General features: G+C 38.0%; 7 protein-coding genes across 13 annotated transcripts in view; 4 read left to right on the top strand and 3 right to left on the bottom strand.

The window, feature by feature from the left end:
- LOC108977774 (CCR4-NOT transcription complex subunit 7) overlaps positions 1-1,533 on the top strand; it is a 16,548-nt gene extending 15,015 nt beyond the window's left edge. For all 4 annotated transcript variants that reach the window (XM_018947663.1, XM_018947662.1, XM_018947665.1 and 1 more), the window contains one exon: positions 421-1,533. In XM_018947663.1, coding sequence (XP_018803208.1) covers positions 421-546 — 126 coding nt within the window. In that variant the 3' untranslated portion in view covers positions 547-1,533. The remainder of the gene's footprint in view (positions 1-420) is intronic.
- Positions 1,421-4,341, bottom strand: LOC108977773 (nitrogen permease regulator 3-like protein). The gene is made up of 4 exons (XM_018947661.1): positions 4,173-4,341; positions 2,486-4,109; positions 2,271-2,426; positions 1,421-2,100 (listed from the first exon to the last, which is right to left on the bottom strand). The coding sequence occupies exons 1-4, from the start codon at positions 4,264-4,266 to the stop codon at positions 1,770-1,772; spliced, it is 2,205 nt and encodes a 734-aa protein (XP_018803206.1). The 5' UTR covers positions 4,267-4,341; the 3' UTR covers positions 1,421-1,769.
- Positions 4,342-4,615: 274 nt separating this feature from the next.
- Positions 4,616-7,058, top strand: LOC108977780 (transmembrane protein 161B). Its single transcript, XM_018947676.1, has 8 exons — positions 4,616-4,774; positions 5,004-5,378; positions 5,437-5,516; positions 5,576-5,791; positions 5,849-6,106; positions 6,178-6,352; positions 6,417-6,767; positions 6,837-7,058. Exons 1-8 carry the CDS (start codon positions 4,772-4,774, stop codon positions 6,954-6,956), a joined length of 1,578 nt encoding a protein of 525 aa, XP_018803221.1. The 5' UTR covers positions 4,616-4,771; the 3' UTR covers positions 6,957-7,058.
- A 676-nt stretch (positions 7,059-7,734) lies between these two features.
- On the bottom strand, positions 7,735-11,745 carry LOC108977779 (membrane-associated protein Hem). Its single transcript, XM_018947675.1, has 3 exons — positions 10,306-11,745; positions 9,054-10,242; positions 7,735-8,978 (listed from the first exon to the last, which is right to left on the bottom strand). The coding sequence occupies exons 1-3, from the start codon at positions 11,483-11,485 to the stop codon at positions 7,976-7,978; spliced, it is 3,372 nt and encodes a 1,123-aa protein (XP_018803220.1). The 5' UTR covers positions 11,486-11,745; the 3' UTR covers positions 7,735-7,975.
- A 511-nt stretch (positions 11,746-12,256) lies between these two features.
- On the top strand, positions 12,257-14,937 carry LOC108977736 (loricrin-like). The gene is made up of 3 exons (XM_018947594.1): positions 12,257-12,292; positions 14,372-14,890; positions 14,932-14,937. The coding sequence occupies exons 1-3, from the start codon at positions 12,257-12,259 to the stop codon at positions 14,935-14,937; spliced, it is 561 nt and encodes a 186-aa protein (XP_018803139.1).
- A 136-nt stretch (positions 14,938-15,073) lies between these two features.
- Positions 15,074-15,619, bottom strand: LOC108977735. Its single transcript, XM_018947592.1, has one exon. The coding sequence runs from the start codon at positions 15,617-15,619 to the stop codon at positions 15,086-15,088; it is 534 nt and encodes a 177-aa protein (XP_018803137.1). The 3' UTR covers positions 15,074-15,085.
- Positions 15,620-20,097: 4,478 nt separating this feature from the next.
- LOC108977768 (SRSF protein kinase 3) overlaps positions 20,098-21,862 on the top strand; it is an 11,801-nt gene continuing 10,036 nt past the window's right edge. For 2 of the 4 annotated variants that reach the window (XM_018947654.1, XM_018947651.1), the window contains exon 1: positions 20,100-21,142. The gene's annotated coding sequence lies outside the window, so the exon portion shown is untranslated. Of the gene's footprint in view, positions 21,143-21,862 lie in introns of all 4 variants that reach the window. The other 2 variants (XM_018947653.1, XM_018947652.1) reach the window with 2 other exon arrangements.

Genomic DNA, 21,862 nt, shown 5'->3' with positions numbered 1-21,862 from the left:
TATTTAGAACCTGTTTAAATATAAAAAATAATAACTAATTTATTCGAATAGCATAATTAATTTTTTAAGCGTGTTTTTGATTGTTTTTTTTTTACGTGTGGTTAATATTTTAAACTTTTTAGTATAGCTTGCTTTAAAAATTAGTGTTTTTAGCATATTTTTATTGCTTTAAGTATTTTTTGCTTCTACTCCTTTTCCTTATTATTCAAGCTGTTAATTAATAACAGCTTACTATTAATAGTATATAATATTTTCTTCACCAATAAAGCAAAAATCACTACCACATAGCTATATTTTATATTACAATTTATTACCTATCTACTTTATATAATTTAATAAACAAATACATATTTCTCCTTCCCTACCTTTTGCTGAAATAACGCTCTTCATGTTTTCCCTTTTATTTTCTGCAACTTTCAGATGTTCTTCGAGGACAATATCGACAATGCCAAATATTGTGGCCATCTCTATGGACTCGGCACATCCTTCATCGTAAATGGCACGAATTTCCACGAGAACAACGGCGACAACAACAATGCAACGTGATTCGTTTTTATTGAACGCACGGCGAATACGGCGATTAACTAATTGTGGGGAGTTGAAAATGTCGTGCAGTTCGGAAGATGATACTTTCTTGTATTTGTGGGGGAAAATTTTCGAAAAAAATCAACAACAGCAACAAAAACTGGCTGTTTAGTAAAGTAAAGACGTTGCAGCAAATGGGTTAAATTTAAGCAGAAACAAACGCAAATGGCATAAGAACAATTTGTAAGCAAGGAGGGCGACCCAACAAGCAAACACCTGCAGATGTATAAGCGCAGTTAAAATTAATAATTTTCAAAACTAAACATGCAAGAAAAACACATACCGCAAAACTTTTCATGCAAAATAATATTAAAAAAGTAGAAACGCAAACACTTGACAGCAAAAATAGAAATGAAAATCTTAGAAAATATCATACACATATCTATGTGTTAACTTCAGTTAATATTTATACGAAATTGGCAATTTTTAATACACACACAACACAATCATATACACATACACTCTATATTATGTAATATGTAATTAAATGTGCAACAATAGTAAATAATATTTTTTAACGCAAACCGCTACAATTTCTATCATTATTAACTAAAAAAAAATACAACAATAACAATTGCAATCGTTAATTATTATATCTGATTGATTGTTTTGCTGATAAATAATTAAAGATATAAATAAATGTATAAATATTATATGTGTATGTAAGTTAGAAATTTTAAGCTACACTTAAACTTAAAACTCTAATTCTATGTTAACATAATTTAAACAAATGAAAGTTAAAGGAAAAACCAAACGTACGTAGCAATATATATACTCCACTGTAAACGTTGTGTCGTCCCTTCCTTGTAAGTGAAAACAAAAAAACAAAAATTAATTAAATTTAACACTTGTATTGTAGTAGAAAAAGTAACAATTATACAACATAAAAAAACAATGGAAGAAACCGCTAGTTTTAATAAGCAAAAAAAATAAAAATTCAAAAATAAATGATTGTAGTATTTCACTTTAAACAGATTACAAGCTAGGAAAAAATATGACAAACATTAAGCTTAAATTTAAACTGTAGCACGTAACTATATACAAAAAAATGCGCTTTTTTGCGCTCAGGAATGCTTCGCACATTTGCACACAAGTAAGGCACTTTTAGCACACTTGGCATGTCGGTTCACTAGCGCCAGCCACAACACTCACAAATCATTTCACATTTTTCTGTGTTGTTTGCTTCACTTATTATTGTACATCGATGCAATGGCAGGGTCCTCAGTCTCATAAATGATAAGCACATCACGAAATTTATCCAATAGCTGTAAAAGTTCAGCTGGACGTAAACTTTGAAAGTACATAATCTCCTCGAGGTGATGTTCGCTCTTAAAATAACCCGCCTGATAGAGTTTCACCAGCAACGAGAGATCATCGATGTTCGTTGAGGCAGGTATACGACGTATGGCCGCACGATCGGCATCATTGAAAACCGATAGTAGCTCTTTAATGCGTTCCTCATCTTCGATGGAGGCGATACTGTCACAATTCTCAGTGCTTATGGAGGCAGTCATACTAAGCGTTTATGTAAATAAATATGTTATGTGAAATATTAAAGAAACTAAAATAATAAAATATAATATTAATATAAAAAAATAAAATTAAAAAAATAATATTAAAAAAAATAAAATTAAAAAATTAATATAAAAATAAAATAAAAAAGTAAAAAATAGCASTATACTCACCTATAATTTGACTTGTGACTAGAGGATGGTTGTGCGACAATATTATCTGATGCTGTTGAACACCCACCCGAGTAGCGATCTTCGGTAATCGAGCGATGACTAGTTTGCGGCACTGGCAGTGGTTGACTGGCGCAGGATAGCAAGGAACCGGCATTGCTGTGTTAAACATTAAAAATTAGTAAATAATATGAACATTTTACTGACGTAACACTTACAGCTCGTCGTCGCTTACATTCATGCTACGACTCAATGGTGATATCAACAGTTCACCTGTAGCGCCCACACCAATTGAACTGTGCGTGGTGGTGCCCTCTTGTAAATCCATTAGCGATGACTTGTGTTCATTAACACCATCACTACAGGCCGAATAATCGCTGCCCGCCACGTTCATAGTGCTCACGCCGCCATAGAAATCGTCTAAATCACTGGGCATAAATTGTACATATGTATGCAATTGCATTAGTAAGTGATGTTGCAACATCCAGACTACCATTTGTGCGAGCATACCCTGACGCGCCGATTGCTGCAGTGGTGTGGTGAGATGACCAATGGAAGTGGGCAGCGAAAAGTGTGCGATAGCATCGAAGAGTGACATGCCAGCAAAACGCGCTGAGAATTTTTCAACCAAATGCGAATTTGTATGTAGTGGCGCATCGGGTGCAATAACATAAACATTCGTTTCGCAAAGTGGATAGATAATTGTGGCTTTACCCCAATAAACCAAATGTGATACCATTTTGTAAACATGCTCAATACTCATGTCGGCTTCAGAGGCAAGCATTTGTAAACTCATTAGTGGTGTATAGATCTCCACTAGTTGTAGTAGCATGCGCGCAGCACGTGGTGGCACACAGTCGAGCAGTTCCGCATAGTCCACAAGCAACATGCCGTGGTAAGGTTTCAACGAACTCAAACAACGATCTATAACCTCAGGATCGACCATGCTACCTTTTTTGTGCAGCTGATGCGCTTTTTGCGGCAAACAAAAACTTACCGTTAAGTATTGATTTAACGTTGTATTCAGTAAGCCGGTAGTGCATAAATCATGATAAATTGATTTGAGCGCTTGCGCTAAAGTACAACGCTCCGTGATGGCGTCAAATGTGCGCTCCAATGGTTGCTGTTGTGATGAGAGTTCATCATGTGTGCGTGCCATAAGCATTGTCTCCTCGGTGCAGTAACTGGCACGTTGTTCTTCGAAACGTAGGGCTAAACCGAGACGCTTACTTAGTTCGTAATAGCATTTCACTATGGAATAACTGGCCTGCGCATGCAAAGCGAACACAATATTTATAAGCATTTGTTGTGGTTGAGATTTCGGCTGTGGCAATGATGATGCAATTGTTGTAGTACCGATAGTAGCGTTTGTAGCCGTCGTTGGCGCCATAAGTGGTAAAGATGTGTTCGAGGTATTTGAAACATTACTTGTATTGCCTGCGTTGTTGCGATGCTCATTGCGCGGTATTAATGTCGGATGCGACACGAAACGCACATCATTCACTTTTAATTCGAGTTTTTGATTGCACAATTGTTGTTTTACTGCAAATAGCGTTGAGAGCACTTCATCGGTAAAGCCTTCCAATTGACCTTTGGGCACTGTATTGCCGCAACTATTGTAAACACCAAACACATTAGCGGGTGCAATATTTGGTGGTGGCGCCGTTTGCAATAGTTCATCGCTGCTACTAATGGCATATGGATTGCGTTTTCTGCTGGTATCGGAAGAAACTTGTGACACCAGCGATGTCGTTGAACTGCTCATCGTGCCATCAACCAGTGGTGGATTGTTCAGTACCGGCGCAGATGCCGCCAAGGACATACTTTGCAACGGTGCCTTATCTATATAAAACAAAAAGTATTTGTGGGTGTGAATGAATTGACAATTTTTTGCCAGCTATTTACCTTTGTACACATTTTCATAGGGATAACGAAATAAGAGTCGGTCTCCTTTGCTATCCATATAGACGAGCAACACTGCTATTGGATTTACTTCCATTTATTTAATTTCTTTTTTGGAAAAAGTTAAATTTAATTCCAATTGCGATTTCTTATAAGCTAGGAAACAGCTGTATTGATTGGCTGCATTGCTGATAAGAAATGCTACTTCTTTCGTTACCAGGGAACGATATTCACAATGTATTTGAAAGCAATTCTTAATAAATTTTGTTTTCAAAATTAACATTTATTCAAAAAGAAATATTAGCAATAAAATAAACAAAAGTTATTTAACCAAAGCCATAAAAACAATATTAATAAACCAATATTTTTTAAGGAAGCAAAAAAATGCTCGCTTAGTGGTATTTAGAATTAACAACATTGTTCACAGCTGTCATTGTTTTATTTTTGTGTCATATTTCCCGGCCGAAGAAATAGTTACTCCAATATTTTTTTATCATAGTACTCGTTAAGTAGCACAGTTTCCGCTTTTAATTAACGCATTAATTATGTATTAATTAGTGAGTGTAATATTTAAGATTAAGCCACAAGAAACAGTGTAGAAAATGGTGTGTAAAAATATATGGAAATTTTATTTCATAGTTGAAGTATATATAGATTTCAAATTGTCACTTAACTAAGTGGAGCACACATTTTTTCGTAATATGCAAGAAATATTTATGAAAATGATGCCAAAAATAGATTGATAGTGCTCTAGTGTTGCTAGCGTAATTTCTTGGGCTGCACTTAAGTAACAACGACCTGCTCTATACACACCATCTATAATTTATTTTCCAGGCAGTGCTCGGTGCACAATTGGTGCTTACACTTTTAACCTTGAGTGTTATACAAAAGATAAGTCCACATTTTTCCTTTGCCAAGTGGTTATTATGCGCGACAGGCCTTTATAGATATTTACATCCTTCGGACGATGAGCTACGTACGTTAGCTGGTGTGCCTAAAGAGAAGCACACGAAAGGTGGCGGCAAAGGTAATAAGGGATATGAGACACGAAATGGCACGGGACAATTTCACATACCACGTAATTTAGAAGTGCAACTTGAGACAACACCAGTGGTAGCACGCGATGTTGTGCATCTCAGATATTACACTGAATACCAGTGGCTGGTAGATTTTAGCGTTTATGCAGCAGTTGTGTATATTTTATCAGAGGTATTGGAAAAAACAATTTTTTTCTGCTTGCTAAATCAATTATGTTGATTTTCTGCAGGTCTATCACTACTATTTTCCACTGAAAAATGAGTTCAACCTAAGCATGATTTGGTGCCTGTTGGTTGTCTTCTTTTCGCTGTAAGTATGTTTTGCTTTTAATATTTATTCTTCCAAAATAAAAGTTATACGTTACTTAGCAAACTACTCTCGTCGCTTACATGGTTGTATTTTCAAAATGAAGAGTCGATCGGTGAACGTTCCATGGTAATAGTCGCCTGCTTAGTTTACCTACTAATTGCTATGATTGTACTCATCATTGATGAACGCCACCTTGAGACGGGGCTGGAACACGCATATAGTAGCTTTAACGCGAGTGCTTCAGAGTTCCTTGCGGCACAGGGTTTGCCCTCTTCGTAAGTAATTTCTTTTAATTTTATATAATATTTCTCATCAGTATGATATATTTGTAGTGGTCCCGCATCCAAGCTGATTGTGAAACTCTGCATGGCAGTTTGTTGCGGCCTTTTAGGTGCAATCTTCACCTTCCCAGGTTTACGCATGGCAAAAATGCATTGGGACTCTTTGAAATACTGCAGCGGTCGTAAAACATTACAACTACTACTCAATATCAGTTTTATATTGCCTTTTCTGTTGATAATACTCTGGATCAGACCTATAAGCAGAGAATATCTGACTGAACGTGCATTCGAGGGCATGCAGAAACCATTGTTTGTTCAAAAAATCATAATTACTACATATAATATTATGTTGTTATTTTCAATTATTATTTTTTTTTTAGGCTTTCAGTGGAGGCATTCGAAACAATGCGCCTCATTATTGTCGTTTTAGTAGTTTTACTACGTTTCGCCTTAATACCCATCTATTTGCAATCTTATTTAAATCTAGCGCATGACAAAATCGTCGATTTACGCAAAGAAGCCGGTCGCATTACAAATGTGGAGTATCAGAAGAAGGTATAAATGCGCAAAAGTAAATTTATTTACTGTTATTAATTGCTACTTTGCCATTCTAACACAGATTTCCTCCATATTCTACTACCTCTGCGTGGTCACACTGCAATTCGCCGCACCGCTGTTGCTCTGCTTATATCTCACTTTGATGTACAAAAGCTTAGGTGAATTTACTTGGGCTGGCATACTGAAAAGCAGCAACAGTAGCAGCATTTGCACAGATATGTGTCCATTAAGCGAGGCGGCTTCGGTCGTTGATGAAGTAGAGTTGGCAGGTACGACAGCTTTGCCGCCAGTTGCCACAACAATAATGAGCAGCATGCCAGCGTCCGATAGTGGTGAACATATTCAAGGCGAAGATTTCAATATTTTAGAATCTGCAAATGCTATACATGCGCAATGGATTAGTTTAAAAAATGTATGCAAAATGTCATGCGATATTTTTTATATAACATTATCCCATGCGATATATTTTTTCCCAACACAGGTTTTCAACGCGGACGTGTACAAAGGTTTTCTGGGCTTTGCCAGCTGGTGGAGTTATTTTACACTTTTCACCTCCTCAGCTTTGGGTATTGTGTACCAATCATATTTTAGCAACACGTGAAGCTTCATTTTGTTGACAGTCAAGCACATATATTTGCATAGTTTGGCATTTTTTCGAATTTGTTATCATTTTGAAAGTTTTTGATTAGGATATTATGTAATTTTTGTGCACATGTAACAATTTTTTGAAATTGTTTATAATTTTGATATTGGTTTTGTAACATATTATGTCATATTTTATTTTTACGTTTAAATTTAAACTATTTCACCTACATACAAACATATGTACGTTCACACCAAACAAATAAGCCATAAATAGTTTAATTTTTTTTTTAGTTTTAAGTTATAAGTATTTTGTTTTACGCGTGTTTGATATTTTTTGTTTATTAAAAGCTGGCAATAAAAAACATTTAAAACAATAATCGCAAAATTGGTTGTCTTATGCTGCGCAACAGCAACAAACGTTTTAATGGAAATGTGGGAGACCCTATAAAAATAATATATAAATGGTCAGCATGATGAGCTTAGTCGATTTAACCATTTCCGTTTATCCATCTGAAGATCAAAATCAAGTTCTTGTACGGAAAACTTTTTTTGACAAGATATCATCATGAAATTTAGCTGGGATTATTGTTCAAGACAGTGATACAATAGCCAAACAAATCTATCAGATCGGACCACTATAGCACACAACTGTCATATAAAACGAACGATCAAAATTAAGTACTTGTTAACTCCTTAAAAAAAAAATGTTGAATAAAAAAACGTTTCTACGAAAGTTTTAATACTTTATTTTAGTATATTTATATAGATAAAGATAGTTATAAATAAGCTGGAAATAATGTCTATACTGCTAAACATATATTTTTTCATATATATATAATTATGTTATATAATGTATTTTATAATTACATATAAATGCAGAAATAGAATGTAGAGTGGACAGTAAAAGACATAGAGTAAATACTTTTCAAGTCACTTGCAAGTATTGTGCAATTATAAACTGCTTAAATTACTAATCCAACATTAACGCCAAATCTTTAAACTTACTTATATTCGTTCGATACACTTTTCTGACCCTTAAAGTCCCAACATTTGTTCCTGCTTGTAGACCGCATGATATGCATTGCGTATGAGCACATATGGGAAACAAGATTCCAGCAAGTCCATCGTGAGGAAAGGCGATTGTTTAACAATCTCATCCAAGAGCAAATACACCGATTCGCGATTACGTGTCGCCTCCTTGTCCGATTCCTGACCCAAACGCAATAGTGATGAGCTCGCCAATGCCAAGAACTCTTTCATGCGATCCTCTATATCGTTCTCACCACAAATGGTGAATAGCGCGCCGAATATATTATTGATCGCCACTGCCATGCAGTGTGTATTATTCGAATGCCCATCGATAGAGGCGCGATAGAATGACGTTTCGTTGCGTGCCAATTTTGGTATAGAAACAGCAACGAAAACCATTAGCAAACATGACACTAAATGTTCGCCTTCATCGAAATCGGGTTTTTTCGATTTCAAAGTGCTGGTTAGCGTCGGATCGACTTTACACGGCAAGCCAGCGGCCGAGGCCATTTCGGAAGCGACGCGTATTTGATCGCCACCTGGCAAATGCTCTTGGAAATCACGCACTGAACTAAGTAAGAAAGGTATACGCTTCTCCAGCACATCGACGAGCGCTTCATGTACCAAATTACGGAAGCAAAGTATCACACCAATGAGTGTCATGCGTTGTAGTACGCTATCGACATCGTGTAAACGTTTGAATTGCTCTTTCATTACCTCGGGTTTATCGAAACTTGTGCGTAACAGTATGAGCACATCCTTGTTGGAGGCAACATGTTGTTTGAGCTCTTGCACTTGATTGGAAATGTGCCACATGAGTGTTTCATTCAGCGATTTTATGCCATAGGGACCGACAAGTTCGGCCAATGAACGCAATTCGTTGAGGTCGGAGAATTCTTGGGGGTTAAAAGGCACCCAACCTTCCGGCGATATGGGCACAAATGCTTTCTGATTCATGGAGAATACAATATTGCCGGAGGAGACACGACGCACTAGTACCTCGCTGTACCTGTAGAGTGAAGCGTAAAATAGAAATTTGAAATGTTTTTATTGAAAAAAAAAATATATATATATATCTATGTACCATGTATTATATAATGCGGCTATAGTCTTCTCGCCATGCGAATCTAAATTCTGCGTTTGCTGCAAAAGACAGTTGTTAAATACGCGCGTTATGTCGATATGCACATAATTCTCCACGGTCTGTAGCACATTCATGTATGCGCGCACAGTGGCTAGCAGTTCCGATGGTTTTGCAATTTCCATAGTCTCCTGATTGAACATGACCATGCCGACGAGATCTCTCGAGAAACGATGCTCTAAATTCTGACAAAGATATTCGCGCGGTGCAAATGCAAATTCCCACACATTCACCGTCGGACAGTAATTGATGGCAAAGCACAACTCCGTCAGTGCCATATGCAATTTGTCCATTGTGGTCAAGTCTTCGCGTGTTTTGCGATACGACTCATCACCCGGTTTGCGTATATCGTCGAATTGCTTTTTGGCTTTGTCCTTCTTTTTCCGCGCTGATTGCACTGAGAGTATTTTGGCACAGTGTTTCGGCAACAGCGCATCGGCCATTGTACATTGCTCATCACATATGGTTGTTATAATATTCTTGGCTTCTTTGGCCATCTCTTCCAAGAAGATGTTAACTACACTAAGCGAACGCTCGCGTATGTGATGACGCTCTTCGGGGCACATTTCATGCGTACAATTCTGGAAGTGACTGCAAATCAAGGGAAATGCAATAATGTAACGATTTTGTGCCGGAAATTCCAAACACATATGGAATTGATCGTCAAACATTTTATTGTAGAAACAGAAAATACTTAAATCAGAGGTCTCAACGAGTATCTCGTCTAAGTTATCCACAACGCGTGTGTGGAAAACCATAGAGTCTAGCAAACGTGCCAATTCGACATTTTCCGTTATGCGTAGCGCGGCTTTACTGACGCTCATGTAAGTTTGCAAGCGAAACCAATCCAGCCGAAAAGCACGAAAATCAAATAATTCATTGTCCTCCACTTGTTTCACAGTCAAACTTGAAGCGGTGTTATACAGCGAAGACAAGATGACACTTTCATCCTCCGGACAAACTTGCAAACTTTGCATCCGTATGTTGAGATCGATCGAGTCGAACCCGGAAAGATATTGCACGTAATAGCGTTGCATAACTTGACTGTATTTGCGCACCAGAGCGCGCAGTTCCTCCATATGAAAGAGTAGTTCTGGCAATTGACGATCAACAAGGTCCTCATTGGATTTACCTGCATGAACAAGTTGTTAAAAAATTAGTAAGAAAATTTTTTTGTAATTTAAAATGAAAATACCTTTATTCTTCGTCACTGGCGGATTATCGTTGTGCCGCAATAGCCATAGTATTTCATCACGCGCTAAACATAAACCAATAAATATGAAAATTGCTTTTGGTCCCAACAAGCCGGGCTGATCAGTCATTATAAGCGCCAGCTCTTTCAAGGCGGTACGCAAAAACTTGCGCCGTTCACGATGCATTAGCGCTGCTTTCTGTGTTGCCACAGCATATGCTTCCTTTACTTCACCAATGCGTTTGCTATAACCTTTGATGCCGTCAAAGGTGCTCTGTATGTATTGATGTATTTGCAATACTTCATCACGAAACAATGCAATGACCCAACTCGATTCTAAAGCAGATATCCAAATTTTATTTACTTCCTGATACTGTCCGAGCATTTGATGATTCAGCAGCAGGCCAAATATTATCCAACGATCCATTGCTTCAAGTGAAACATATTCGCAGGACATTGTGTCGGTACGCACAGCTTTTAGCAATATTGCTGGATTACCCACTAAACTGAGTTTTTGCATTTCACGCCACTTATCAGCTGGCAAATTTCTTAACGGATAAATTGCGATAAGTGAACGCAGTGCATTGGTTAGCAAACGCTGATGCGGTATAAACTCTTCCGATAACCGTTTCAGCGGCACTTCATAATCTAATATCATTTGTCCTAGACGTGGAAAACCCGAATCTGCTTGATTATTCTGCAGTTCGTAGGCTGCATTATAGAGGCCCAAAACGGCTTTGCGATCATCAACGCGTGACAGCAATATCATTAAAGAAACATATGTAACTACTAAGTCCAGATAATGTTTTGTCAACTCAAAATTTTGTGTAATATCCAAGTGTATCTGGCAAGCATCCATTGTGGTGAGCAATTCGCAGACATTGTCTTTAAAATCTAACAAATCAACAAAAGTGTGATAATATAGGGAAAGCGATTTAATAATTTCCGCTTTTATATTCACTATTGCATTTAAGCCCTTTACATCGATATTGGGGAAACGTTTTACAATAAATTTAATAGATGACTCAAGCGATTTGTCTGATAGAAAACCTGGCTTGGATTTTGTATCGCCGCATGCTTTTTTAATATTATAAATACGCGTTAATATACCCAGACCACGATCGTTGAGTATCACCAGCTTTTCAGCTATTTTCTGTTGATTTGGATAAATTGGGCGTGCCATTGTGGCGGTCTGCTCTGCTTTTCCAATTTGCTATTGCAACAATTCAATAAGCGCGACCGCCGCACCTACACTTCACTACACTGCACTTACTGAGGTCGTCTTTTGTAGTATTGGAATGTATTTCAAATGTAAATTTCACTTGACTATGATTTGGAATAATGTTTGAAACACTTTGTACTTAATTAATTTAGATTATAAACATTTTTTAATTGGAAATTTTTAAAATTTTCTGCAAAACCAATTCTTTCGTCTATCACTTCCTATTTATAATTTTTCTTTGCTCACGTATTCGTTGATAATTGCCTGAACGCAGGGTTGCATTGAAATAAATGATAAAATATCTTTGATTTTCAATTAGGGTGGGGCTGTATTTTTGAGTTTACATTAATAATTATAAAATAAAATAACTTAAAATTAAATAATAATAAAACTAATATTGGAAATGGAAATGGAATTTAGGAATGGTACTGGTATATTGGATTAAAAAGATATTACATTTTGTAAAGACTTCAATCGACTGAGAATTTGAAGAAAATACAATCTTTTAACAATTAAATTGATTTTTAACTTTAAAAACGTCTAACAGGAATCTGTGAGTCTGTAGAACTATGACTTCCGATTTAATCTAATCTAAATTTTATAAACTGTTAGTTGTTGGTGTAACTTTCTAGATTAGTTGCCGACGATCAAAATAATGAAATTATCCACAAGGAATGGTGTTAGGTGTTTGACCGCTCACAACAAAGCGTTACAGCTGTTCTACAAAGAAAAATGGAAGTAGAACGGCACGTAACCACCACAACGTGGGTAAGGGCATGTTTTGAGCGCCAATTGATTGACGCTTGCAGAGCGTGCGGAGTTCAAAGAGCGACGTACAACCGTGACAGTTTCTGGCACAACATACAGTTGGCAGCCGAGTTGGAGCGGGAGCGCTAAAAGCTGTTTGGCTACAAAGTGCGGTGTCAGCTATGACACTAGCAGCAATAACAACTACACAACCAAAAGGTGCAGTGACAACAGAGAGAAAGCACAACAACAAAGCAAACGGTATGGTGTTTGTTTTCATTATTTATTGATCATGCGCAATGACGAGAATCTAGCGGAACTCATTTCGAAATGCTGTTAGTACATGTACGTGTGCTTGTGCGTGTGGAGGAATGAAGAATAGAGTGGAAACTTCCTTGGCAGCAAACGCGAACTGACATTTGGAAGCAGTGTTGATAACTATGAAACGAGCTGGGCCTGAACTGAGTTGAATAGGAGCAGACAGAGTGCAGAAAGCAAGTTGACGACGTAGACGATGTACGACGATAAGTTTGGGCAGCAAAATTTTTGACCAAAGGAAAAAAAGTTGTTTGAAAGAAATACCATTAACCAACTGCTAAATTTTCTACCTTAAAATACTAAAAAAAAAACAAAATCCACAATAAATTTATAACCTAACGGAAATTGCGTGAAAGTGAAATGAGTTAATGCCGTGTGCGCTGCATTAAAAATGTATGCAGTCGAAGCTAAAGCTGCGAAATGTGAAAAATTCCATGTGAAGTGGTCAAAAGTATACACATACCGAGGCACAGCGGGTACGCATACATATAAATAAGCAGTTGAAAGCAATGTGCTAACGTATATGCGCATAACAGTAAACTTTTCCATCAAAAAATATGCATACTTGTATGTATGTATATGCATGTAGGCGCTAAAAGCTTTAAAATAACAAATAATAATAATTTTAATAGGGAATTTACTAATTTTTATACGTGAAAAAATTATAAAAGCATACTTTGTGGCGTTTCAGCGCAGTTGCCTACAGTGGCGAGTGATTAAGCAAAGGAAAACATACACACACGCATATATACCAACACATACAAAAAAATCTGCCAGTGCAATTGCCGTGTGAACAAAGGCACCAAGGCACTTAGCAAGCATTCAGGCACAAGCGTACATACACACACACACACATTCACAACAAAATGCACACAATCATACATACGAAAATATATACAAATTTGTAGTGCACACCAGCCGTTACTTGTGATAGGGCAACGAACGAAACCGGGCAAAGCACACAAGTATATCAAATAAAGTCGCATGCAGCGTTTGTGGGTTCAACAGTGCGTATGAGTAATCTGGAATTGGCTGTGGTATTGCATTATAATTTTTAAACAGTTAGCCGGCAGGGCTGCATAGTTCAATGGCATGCCCGATGGTGCAAAATTTCGGCTGCTGCAGTTATTATTATTGTGGTTGTTGTTGTTGCAAATGTAGGGGTGTTACACGCCGCTGTTAGCAGGCAACGCGTTGACCGTTGCGGTGGCAAGCAAGCGCAACAACAAAAGCAAAAAACATAAAAGACCGCATGTCAGTGCAACAGACAAGAGACAACAACAACAAAGCAAGAAAACACGGGTCGACACACACGCACTCACAAACATATGTTGGAGGCTGTCGAGCGCTGGCAACACTGGCACATTTTAATGTGAGCTAAAGAAGCAGCAGCAGAAGAAGAAGAAGCAGAAGCCGAAAAGGAAGCAGACAAATAGCGGAAATTGAAGACTTGAAAAGCCAGGAAGCAGTACGAGTACAACAAGCGCAGGCCAACAATTGATCAAAGCAACAAAGACACAAATTGCAAAAACAACAAGCACTTTAAAGTCATAACTAAAACAAAAACCAAACAAGAAAGCAAAACAATTAAAAAAAAAAATAATAATAAATAGAACACAAAAAGGCTGGTATAAGCGAAGCGTCCATTTGCAGATTAAAAAAAAAACAAAAGTTGAAAACAAAAACAACAAACAAAGCGCCGTTACACTGGCACCACCCGTCGTTTTGTCAACATCAAATACCATTACAATTGAGACAACGACCTCAACATCGTCACCGCAGCACTGCCATAGCGGTGGCATCACCGGTGTTGCGGTCGGCGTCGGCGTTGGTGTTGGCGTTAACGTCAGCAGCGCCGCCAATGTCGGCCTGGGCAGCATTGGCATCGGCAGCACGCTCTGCAGCAGCGGCGACAGCGGCATTTCGTCGTCAACGCCATCACTGGTCTCGCAACTTTCACCGCCGCCCACCATAATATGCAGTTTGCCAACGTCGACGATCTCCAATAATATTGCGATTAGCGCTAGTGTCGGCGCGGTAGCAGCTGGTCGCTGTAGTCCCATCATAACCGGCAATTACTGCGCGCTCAGCAATGGTCTAGCAGGTATTTCGGTGTCCGGTCACACAACAACTACATCGATTTATGGTGGCGGTGGCAGCGGCAACAACAGCAATTGCAATATTATAAACAAACCGAAATCGTCTTTGAGTCCGCTACAACGCCTACCCATCAGCGGTAATCTTTCCACATATGGTAGTGGTAGCGGCGGCGGCGGCTTCGGCGGCGGTGGTGGTGGTGGCGTTGGTGTTAGTGGACCAGGTTTTACACTACTCACCGGCAGCAATAGTCATTTGAGTAGCATTTCACCGGCACTCAGTGCCAGCACACCTCTAAGCAGCGGCATGAGCGGCGGTGGCGGCAGCAGTAATGCCACGAACTATTTGAGCAGCATGAAATTGCTTGGGCCCGCTTCCATCGATTTGGGCACAACACCGCTAACCCATCGCAATTACAGCACAATTAAAGGTTTTAGCTTTCGGCGCAGTTTCGATGACAAAATCATTGCGCCACTTAACAGCGGTAACAGCAGCGGCAGCGGCGTCGCTGTTGGTAGTGGTGCCGGCATTGGCGGTCACAGTAATTATTTGACACATCATCACTTCCATACACACTTCCACCACCCAACGTCCGCCATGCAGAAACAATCGTCCATTGATCGGCACATGAGCGGTGGTGGCGGCAGTGGTGTCGGTGGTGTGGGTGTTATGTCGCATTCCACCCACTTTCCGCTGACGTCGTCGCAATCGTCGACGAAACTCTCGTATCGTGATGATTTTCTGCAGCAAATTGGCTACTTGCCGACGACGCGCATCTTCAACACCAGCATCGATGAAGACCGACAGCAGGAGTTCCTGTCGTTGTCTATGTCGCCGCCTTTGAATCGTCGCCGGGACATGCCGGCGTTGCGTGGCATCATTAGCCTGTGAGTATGCTATAATACTTACATAAAACTTAAGTGTTGTATGCATGTGATTTTGTGTCAGCGTGGAGTGTGTAAAGCAAGATGTTGTATAAAATGTTGCTCTAAAATTTATGTGTCATAAGTGATTTTTGGATGCAAAAGCTCAAAACCAATGGATTTCGATTTTTAAAATATTAAAAAGTAAACGAGTTCTAAAATCTTGCAAAAGGAATAATACGGTGATCAAAAGTACGATAATTCGTACAGAGATATAATCTGTTCCAATTATCTAATTCTGACAGTCATTAAGACGGACCCTAAGTTTTAGGTTTGTAAGCCCAATAGTCGGACCCTTATGTAATATGGTCAACATTGGCTGAAACTACGAATAAGCTTGCTAGACTAAGAATTCTAATAGAATTGGTTTCTAATAGAGGCATAATTCAGCCTTGACCTTGGTTGGTTGGTAGAAAAGGGAGGCGCACAARCGCCAGACACAGACAACCTCATTTAGGTCAACATTAAACCGATTGTACTCTCAAGAGATAACCAATAAAGTCGTATCCCTCAACTCATTGAATTTGACGAAATATTTCCACCCAGCTACCCAATGTCTATTAATAATATCCCGTCTCAATCGGCTCAAGCCTGGGCATTCGCAAGTCTAAAGTTCCAGCGTCTCATCAACCACCCCTCATGCTCTACATTACGCCGATTTCACTTTACCAAGTTTTTGATAAGATAGCTGGGCGATAGATTTTCTGTGATGACCCTGGAATATTTAGTTTCCTCTTGTCTAAAAGTAGAAACTTTTTGGTCTGTTCACTATCGATACTATCCCAAAGTAACAAACTCAGGCTATTTGTCGCATTCGACACTGGCCATTGTAGGCCCAAGAAGTACTTATACTAGGTTGTCAAAAAAGTCTTGCGGTATTTTCGCTAGTTGGCGCTGATAGCGCGTAGTTCTAGTTTTATTCGTCGCATCGTCGCTATACCTTTTTGGAAAGCCGAATTTCACGCGCTAACACGTGTTTGACTGATTGTCGTTTCTTTTAAGTCGTTCGTGAGTTATAGCGTCGCAAACATGGAGCAAAATTAATAGAAAATACGGCATATTTTACAGTACTACTACGATAAAGGCAAAAATGCATCTGAAGAAGCCAATAAAATTTGTGCAGTTTATGGACCCGATACAGTTTAGATTTCCACCGCACAACGATGGTTTCAACGTTTTCGTTCTGGTGTAGAGGTGGTTGAAGAWGCGCCACGCTCCAGAAGGCCTGTCGTCGAAAATTGCGATAAAATCGATGAATTGGTCGAAAGAGACCGGCATAGTAGCAGCTGTAGCATCGGTCAAGAGCTGGGCATGAGTCATCAAACCGTTATAAAACAAAAAAAAAAAAATAAAATAAGTAAAAAATACCGCAAGACTTTTTTGACAAACTATTATAAGGGTCATGAGCCTGGCTTCTTGTGCAAATTGAAGGTTCTGCGACAGGGAGCCTGAAACTACAGAACACCTGCTAATTGACTTGCAGTCTCCAGACTAAAGATCCATGTTTCCAAATAGGGATCACATCGCCTCATCAGCACATAGTAGTGCAATTAATTTTTATCTTTAAGATTTATCTATATGCTGAGGTTAGCGAAGTCCTTGTCACTTAGAAAAGAGCATAATAGGCCTTAGGTTCTCATCTAATTATCTACCCAAAGTACTTTTGTGGTATGCCCAGTGTTGTCAGTGTTCCAAGATATGACGTGTTTCTCTTGAGTCCATTGTGTTCTTCAGTTTTTACAGGAAGGCCTAACATGACAATTAAAAAGGATTTTTGATAATAATTAAAATATTTACACTTAATTTAAGTAAAGTATACGAAAAGTTAACGCTAAGTTTAAGTTAAGACGGCTTGTAAAAAGATAATATTAAAGTCCTAATCCAATGGAATTGTGACTTCTGCTATCTCTTTAAACTTTTTATGACAATTATTCGCCTTTTCTAATGCGCAAAGCACAAAAAATTTTCCACAGAACCTTTTCTTTCGAAAACTCGAACTTTAATCTACCGGCCAGTACTCGGCAACCGAGTATCTCTTCCACTAAATGCCACAAGAACCTACTCGTCTCAGTCCTTGTCCCGTCCAATACATTTCATTAGCTCCCAATGATGGGACCAGATATTCCAGGTGCATTCCCTTAAATTGTAATCCTTAATACGTTTGCATTAATCGTCATCAGTTGCTCTTCCAGGCCTGTTGGTACTTTTTTATTGAAGTCGTTTTTTATGTGGCGGGTCCCAAACCCAGCGCACAACCTTCTGACCTCAGTTCGTCTTCAAACGGATATTTTTGGCTACCCAGATGATACTTGAAGATCGGAAGTCATGAGCTGCTTTAACCATATGTAAAAGAATCGTTTCTGGCCACTTCCAAGTAAATGGTGCTCAGAGAACTTTCCTTACTTGCGTGAACTTCTACACATGACTCCATCCAACGGGGATACATGCGCTATACAAATAGTGCAAAAAATCGACAAAGCAGAACATTCACTGCCAATTTTTTACTATAACATTACATATATATGAATGAAATCTTTTCCACCCGCATTTCCGCTCTGTTTTTGTCTGTTCTCTGACTTTAAGCCACACATCTGATTTTGAATTTGAATCTGAACACGTTTGACTGACAGGTTCACTAAAACTGACAAGTAATCAAACGTTGAAGTAACGAAAGTGAGAGAATAATAATCTAAAAAAGTGACAGCGAACTATTCTACCAGTTGGTAGGGGGTGTGGGTTGTCTTAATTGAAATGCTGCCAAAAAATATATATATGCGCCAAACACTCCAAAGTAAATAAATGAATTTGCAATAAAATGCAAGAAAAAAACAACAATTTGAACGTCACTGACAAAGGCAACACTGTGTTGCAAAAGTTATCGCACTTGAGAAAGCACCGAACGGAACATGCAGTTTAGTAACGATGGAAATATAGATATAGGCAAGATCGCTAACTGAAAAATGTTAATAAAAATTATATAAACATTTGGAGATATATGTTTATGAATATGATATATATCTATATAAAAATATATACTATATACATATAGTATGTATGAATCAGCGCTAAATGTAACGAATTTTCATGTTTGGCGCTTAGCCAAAGGAATTTTCACCTAATAATAGTGAAAAGAAATTACATATATRCATATGTTTACATATACAAGTTTATATATAATATATGTAAATAAAAATATGATATATAACGTATATATATATACGTATACATATATTAGGGTGATTCAAAAAAATTTTTTTTTTTTTAATTTGGTACTCTGAAAAATAGGTTCCTAGACACCTCTAAAAGTCTCTCCAAGAATGAGTTCTTAATTGTAACGGGAAAGTCCTCCTACTGACAGTTTTATATTTTTTCTTATTATCTGATAGAAAAGTTTATATCTCGCTTCCAACCGCTTCAAAATATATTTTGTTCCTTGGATTTTGTAGGAAATTGAATGCTCTACAATTTTTTCGTAAACCCAACCGTTTAAAAGATATTAACGGTTGAAATTTGATTATTTTTGGGAAAATTTTTTATTTCATATGAAGTTTATATGTAACTCAATGAAAAAAAAATCATTATGAATGAAACTCATAAGTTTTTGGAGAGGTTTTCTTAGAGCAGTCGAGGAGAATATTTTTCAGAGAACCAAACGAAAAAAAATTTGTTTCAATCACCCTAATATGTATATATATATTAATCTAAATACACTTGTATATGAAATGGACTTTCCAACGTCGTCTAAACGCCAGAGGGCGCTGACGGCATTTGTTTTAGTGTGGACCAAGGCATTTTGGCCTATTCTCTATAAAATCATCTATGTCAACTATGTTGTGGAATTATGTTGTCATTGGGACCGCCTCTGTGTTTGGCGTTTGATGACGCCAACAATGACGGCGCACCGACGGAAAAACATACATACATACATACATATGTATATGCAAATATATACACATATCTATATACACACTGAGTGCCAGCAGTGTTAGTTGTGACTATGACAACGATGACGACGTTGCAAGCGCAGCGCACGCGGGCAGCGCGGACAAACGTTGGCAACTATTGAGCCACACCGACGCGCGGCCTATGGCCAACGGGTACTTCGCGCACACGGGATGTTGGTGCTGTGCTGTAGTTGTGTGTGTGATGTGCTAGTGCAGCACAGTGCGATGTGCAGCTGTTTTGGCTTTCACAACTGCATGTATGTGTGTAGATAAAGAATGCTCCTGCCGCTGCTTTGCCAACATTGCTGGCGTTGCCTTTGTCACAGCAGTGGGCAACTATTTTTACACAAAGCGCTGTGAAGTGTATGCAACAAATACGCTTTTGTTGTTCTACTTGATTTCATTTTTATACAAATTATTTAGATATGCATACACAGATATAAATACATATTTATAAAAGACACATATGTATGTGTGCCGATGCCGTGTTGTGGCCGCTCTCACGCGCTGACAATGCTGACGGCAAAACAGTTGCCGTTGTGCGGCTAGAACTGACGGCATTTTTAGCAAGAATCACGAAAAACTGTTCAAAATGACGTGCGAAAATAGAATAAAAAGTAAAATTTTGGCGTGAAAAAATAACAACAAACACCGCACATAGCCTACCACAAAGTGAAAATTCAAGCGTTGGCAATTGAATAACACGAAAAACAACAACAAAGCGCGGCAAGCGAGTTTTATATTAGTATTTTTATTAAAAACGGCTAACACCTCTCATAATTCTCGGTGCTTGGCCGTGCGCGCGTACACATAACGTTGGCCAAATCGCTCGAATGCGCACGTTATGTAAGCAGGACTTTTTGGACACTTTCGAAACGCGAAAAAAATCAAATTTAAATGCAAATAAAAAATATTTATTGTAAATAAAGCATTTACAATGGCGAAAAACACGAAAATTTTTATACAAGCTTATGAAAAATTATGAAAATTCAAGCAGTGTAATACTTTAACGAATATTAAATGCAAACGAAATCGCGAAAACGCGTCAACTCACCAAAACAAACTACGACAATCAAGCGAATATGTTGATATTTTAATAAAAAAAATATAAATAAAATAATAAATTAACGGTTTTTATACAAATGTATACATATGCATGTGTGTGCCATGAGTTATGGCCATAAAAAATTGTGCAATTATTTATGACTAATGCGAAAATGCACAACAACTGCAATAATAACGAGCAAAACCAATTAATATAATAATAATAACTTCAGCGCAGACGTTTTTGATGTGAATTGTTGCAACAAAAATAAGCCAGTTCATTCGTAAACAATAATAAACTGCGACGTTGCACGCGCCGCGTAAGCGTCAATGTCAGTACTTGCGTATAATGTACATATGTATGTATATAAGTATATACATACGCTAGGTGTGAAAGTGCCCCAGAAGCAGCGCAAATATACGGAAAAGAAAATTGAAATTGTAAAATAGCTGTAAATATATATAAATCGAGCAGTGCTAAAAAAATAGCAGCAGCACGCGTGCTGCACGCATAAACATTAATTAACACATACAAGCAAATTGATGTAACGATAAAGAACAATTTTATACCTTAAAACCGGCAAAGAAAGGTGGCGCACAGTGTCTTGTTTAGGGAAAATTACTGGTTAAAAAATAGCTTTTGCATATGAGAAGTTATGTCTGTTAGCAACAAACAGAGATATTCTTTTTGGCAGCGTATGCTTCAATTTTGGTATCAAAAATTTGATTTTCAAAATGAAAAGCAAAAAAAAATATATTATTTAATATACAAATATATGCATATATATAAATATATGTATCTATTTTTGAGGGGGGAAAAAGTTGTAATAAAGAATTTTAAAAATTAAATCAAATGGTGGTAAAGCTCCTGTATTAAAGATAAGCCAAAAAGCGATTCCATACTTCGCGATTCCGACGTCGAACCTTCCGTTGTGTTTGTTGACGTGCGTTTTTTGCTACACAGAGGTGAGTGCGTATCTTGGCTGAAACAAAATAGTGGTTCGAGTCGATGTTAGGACCTCGGAACGCACGCACAACTAAAACACTGGAGACGTGTCTTCCGTATATCGCAACATTATCGATGTGGTTGGTAGTCTTTCGTTCAGGAAAATTTTTCTATGCTGGAATCAATTACTACAGACAACCATTTTTCGGGCCCGGCGAAGTCGTTCAGCCTCAACCCATTTGGGGATCTTCCTCGTGGAGACTGAATTTACCGACTGTTGTGTCAAAGCTACCTTCCTTGCCCACCCTGGCGTTAAAGT

Source organism: Bactrocera latifrons, unplaced genomic scaffold, assembly GCF_001853355.1.
Source record: "Bactrocera latifrons isolate USDA-ARS-PBARC rearing strain unplaced genomic scaffold, ASM185335v1 scaffold_95, whole genome shotgun sequence".
NCBI lineage: Eukaryota > Metazoa > Arthropoda > Insecta > Diptera > Tephritidae > Bactrocera > Bactrocera latifrons.
Note: the sequence above shows the minus strand (reverse complement) of the source record. Positions and strands in the feature narration are given on the sequence as shown.

Coding starts and splice junctions, on each gene's coding strand:
- LOC108977735 (XM_018947592.1), bottom strand. CDS start 15,619: ATGCATACAACACTTAAGTTTTATGTAAGTATTATAGCATACTCACAG.
- LOC108977736 (XM_018947594.1), top strand. CDS start 12,257: ATGGAAGTAGAACGGCACGTAACCACCACAACGTGG. Junction 12,293..14,371: donor ACGTAACCACCACAACGTGG/GTAAGGGCATGT, acceptor TCGTCACCGCAG/CACTGCCATAGCGGTGGCAT.
- LOC108977779 (XM_018947675.1), bottom strand. CDS start 11,485: ATGGCACGCCCAATTTATCCAAATCAACAGAAAATAGCTGAAAAGCTG. Junction 10,243..10,305: donor GCCAGTGACGAAGAATAAAG/GTATTTTCATTT, acceptor TTGTTCATGCAG/GTAAATCCAATGAGGACCTT. Junction 8,979..9,053: donor GCCGCATTATATAATACATG/GTACATAGATAT, acceptor TTCACTCTACAG/GTACAGCGAGGTACTAGTGC.
- LOC108977780 (XM_018947676.1), top strand. Junction 5,379..5,436: donor TTGTGTATATTTTATCAGAG/GTATTGGAAAAA, acceptor GATTTTCTGCAG/GTCTATCACTACTATTTTCC. Junction 6,353..6,416: donor ATGTGGAGTATCAGAAGAAG/GTATAAATGCGC, acceptor ATTCTAACACAG/ATTTCCTCCATATTCTACTA.
- LOC108977773 (XM_018947661.1), bottom strand. CDS start 4,266: ATGGAAGTAAATCCAATAGCAGTGTTGCTCGTCTATATGGATAGCAAA. Junction 4,110..4,172: donor CTATGAAAATGTGTACAAAG/GTAAATAGCTGG, acceptor TGTTTTATATAG/ATAAGGCACCGTTGCAAAGT. Junction 2,427..2,485: donor AATGTAAGCGACGACGAGCT/GTAAGTGTTACG, acceptor TGTTTAACACAG/CAATGCCGGTTCCTTGCTAT.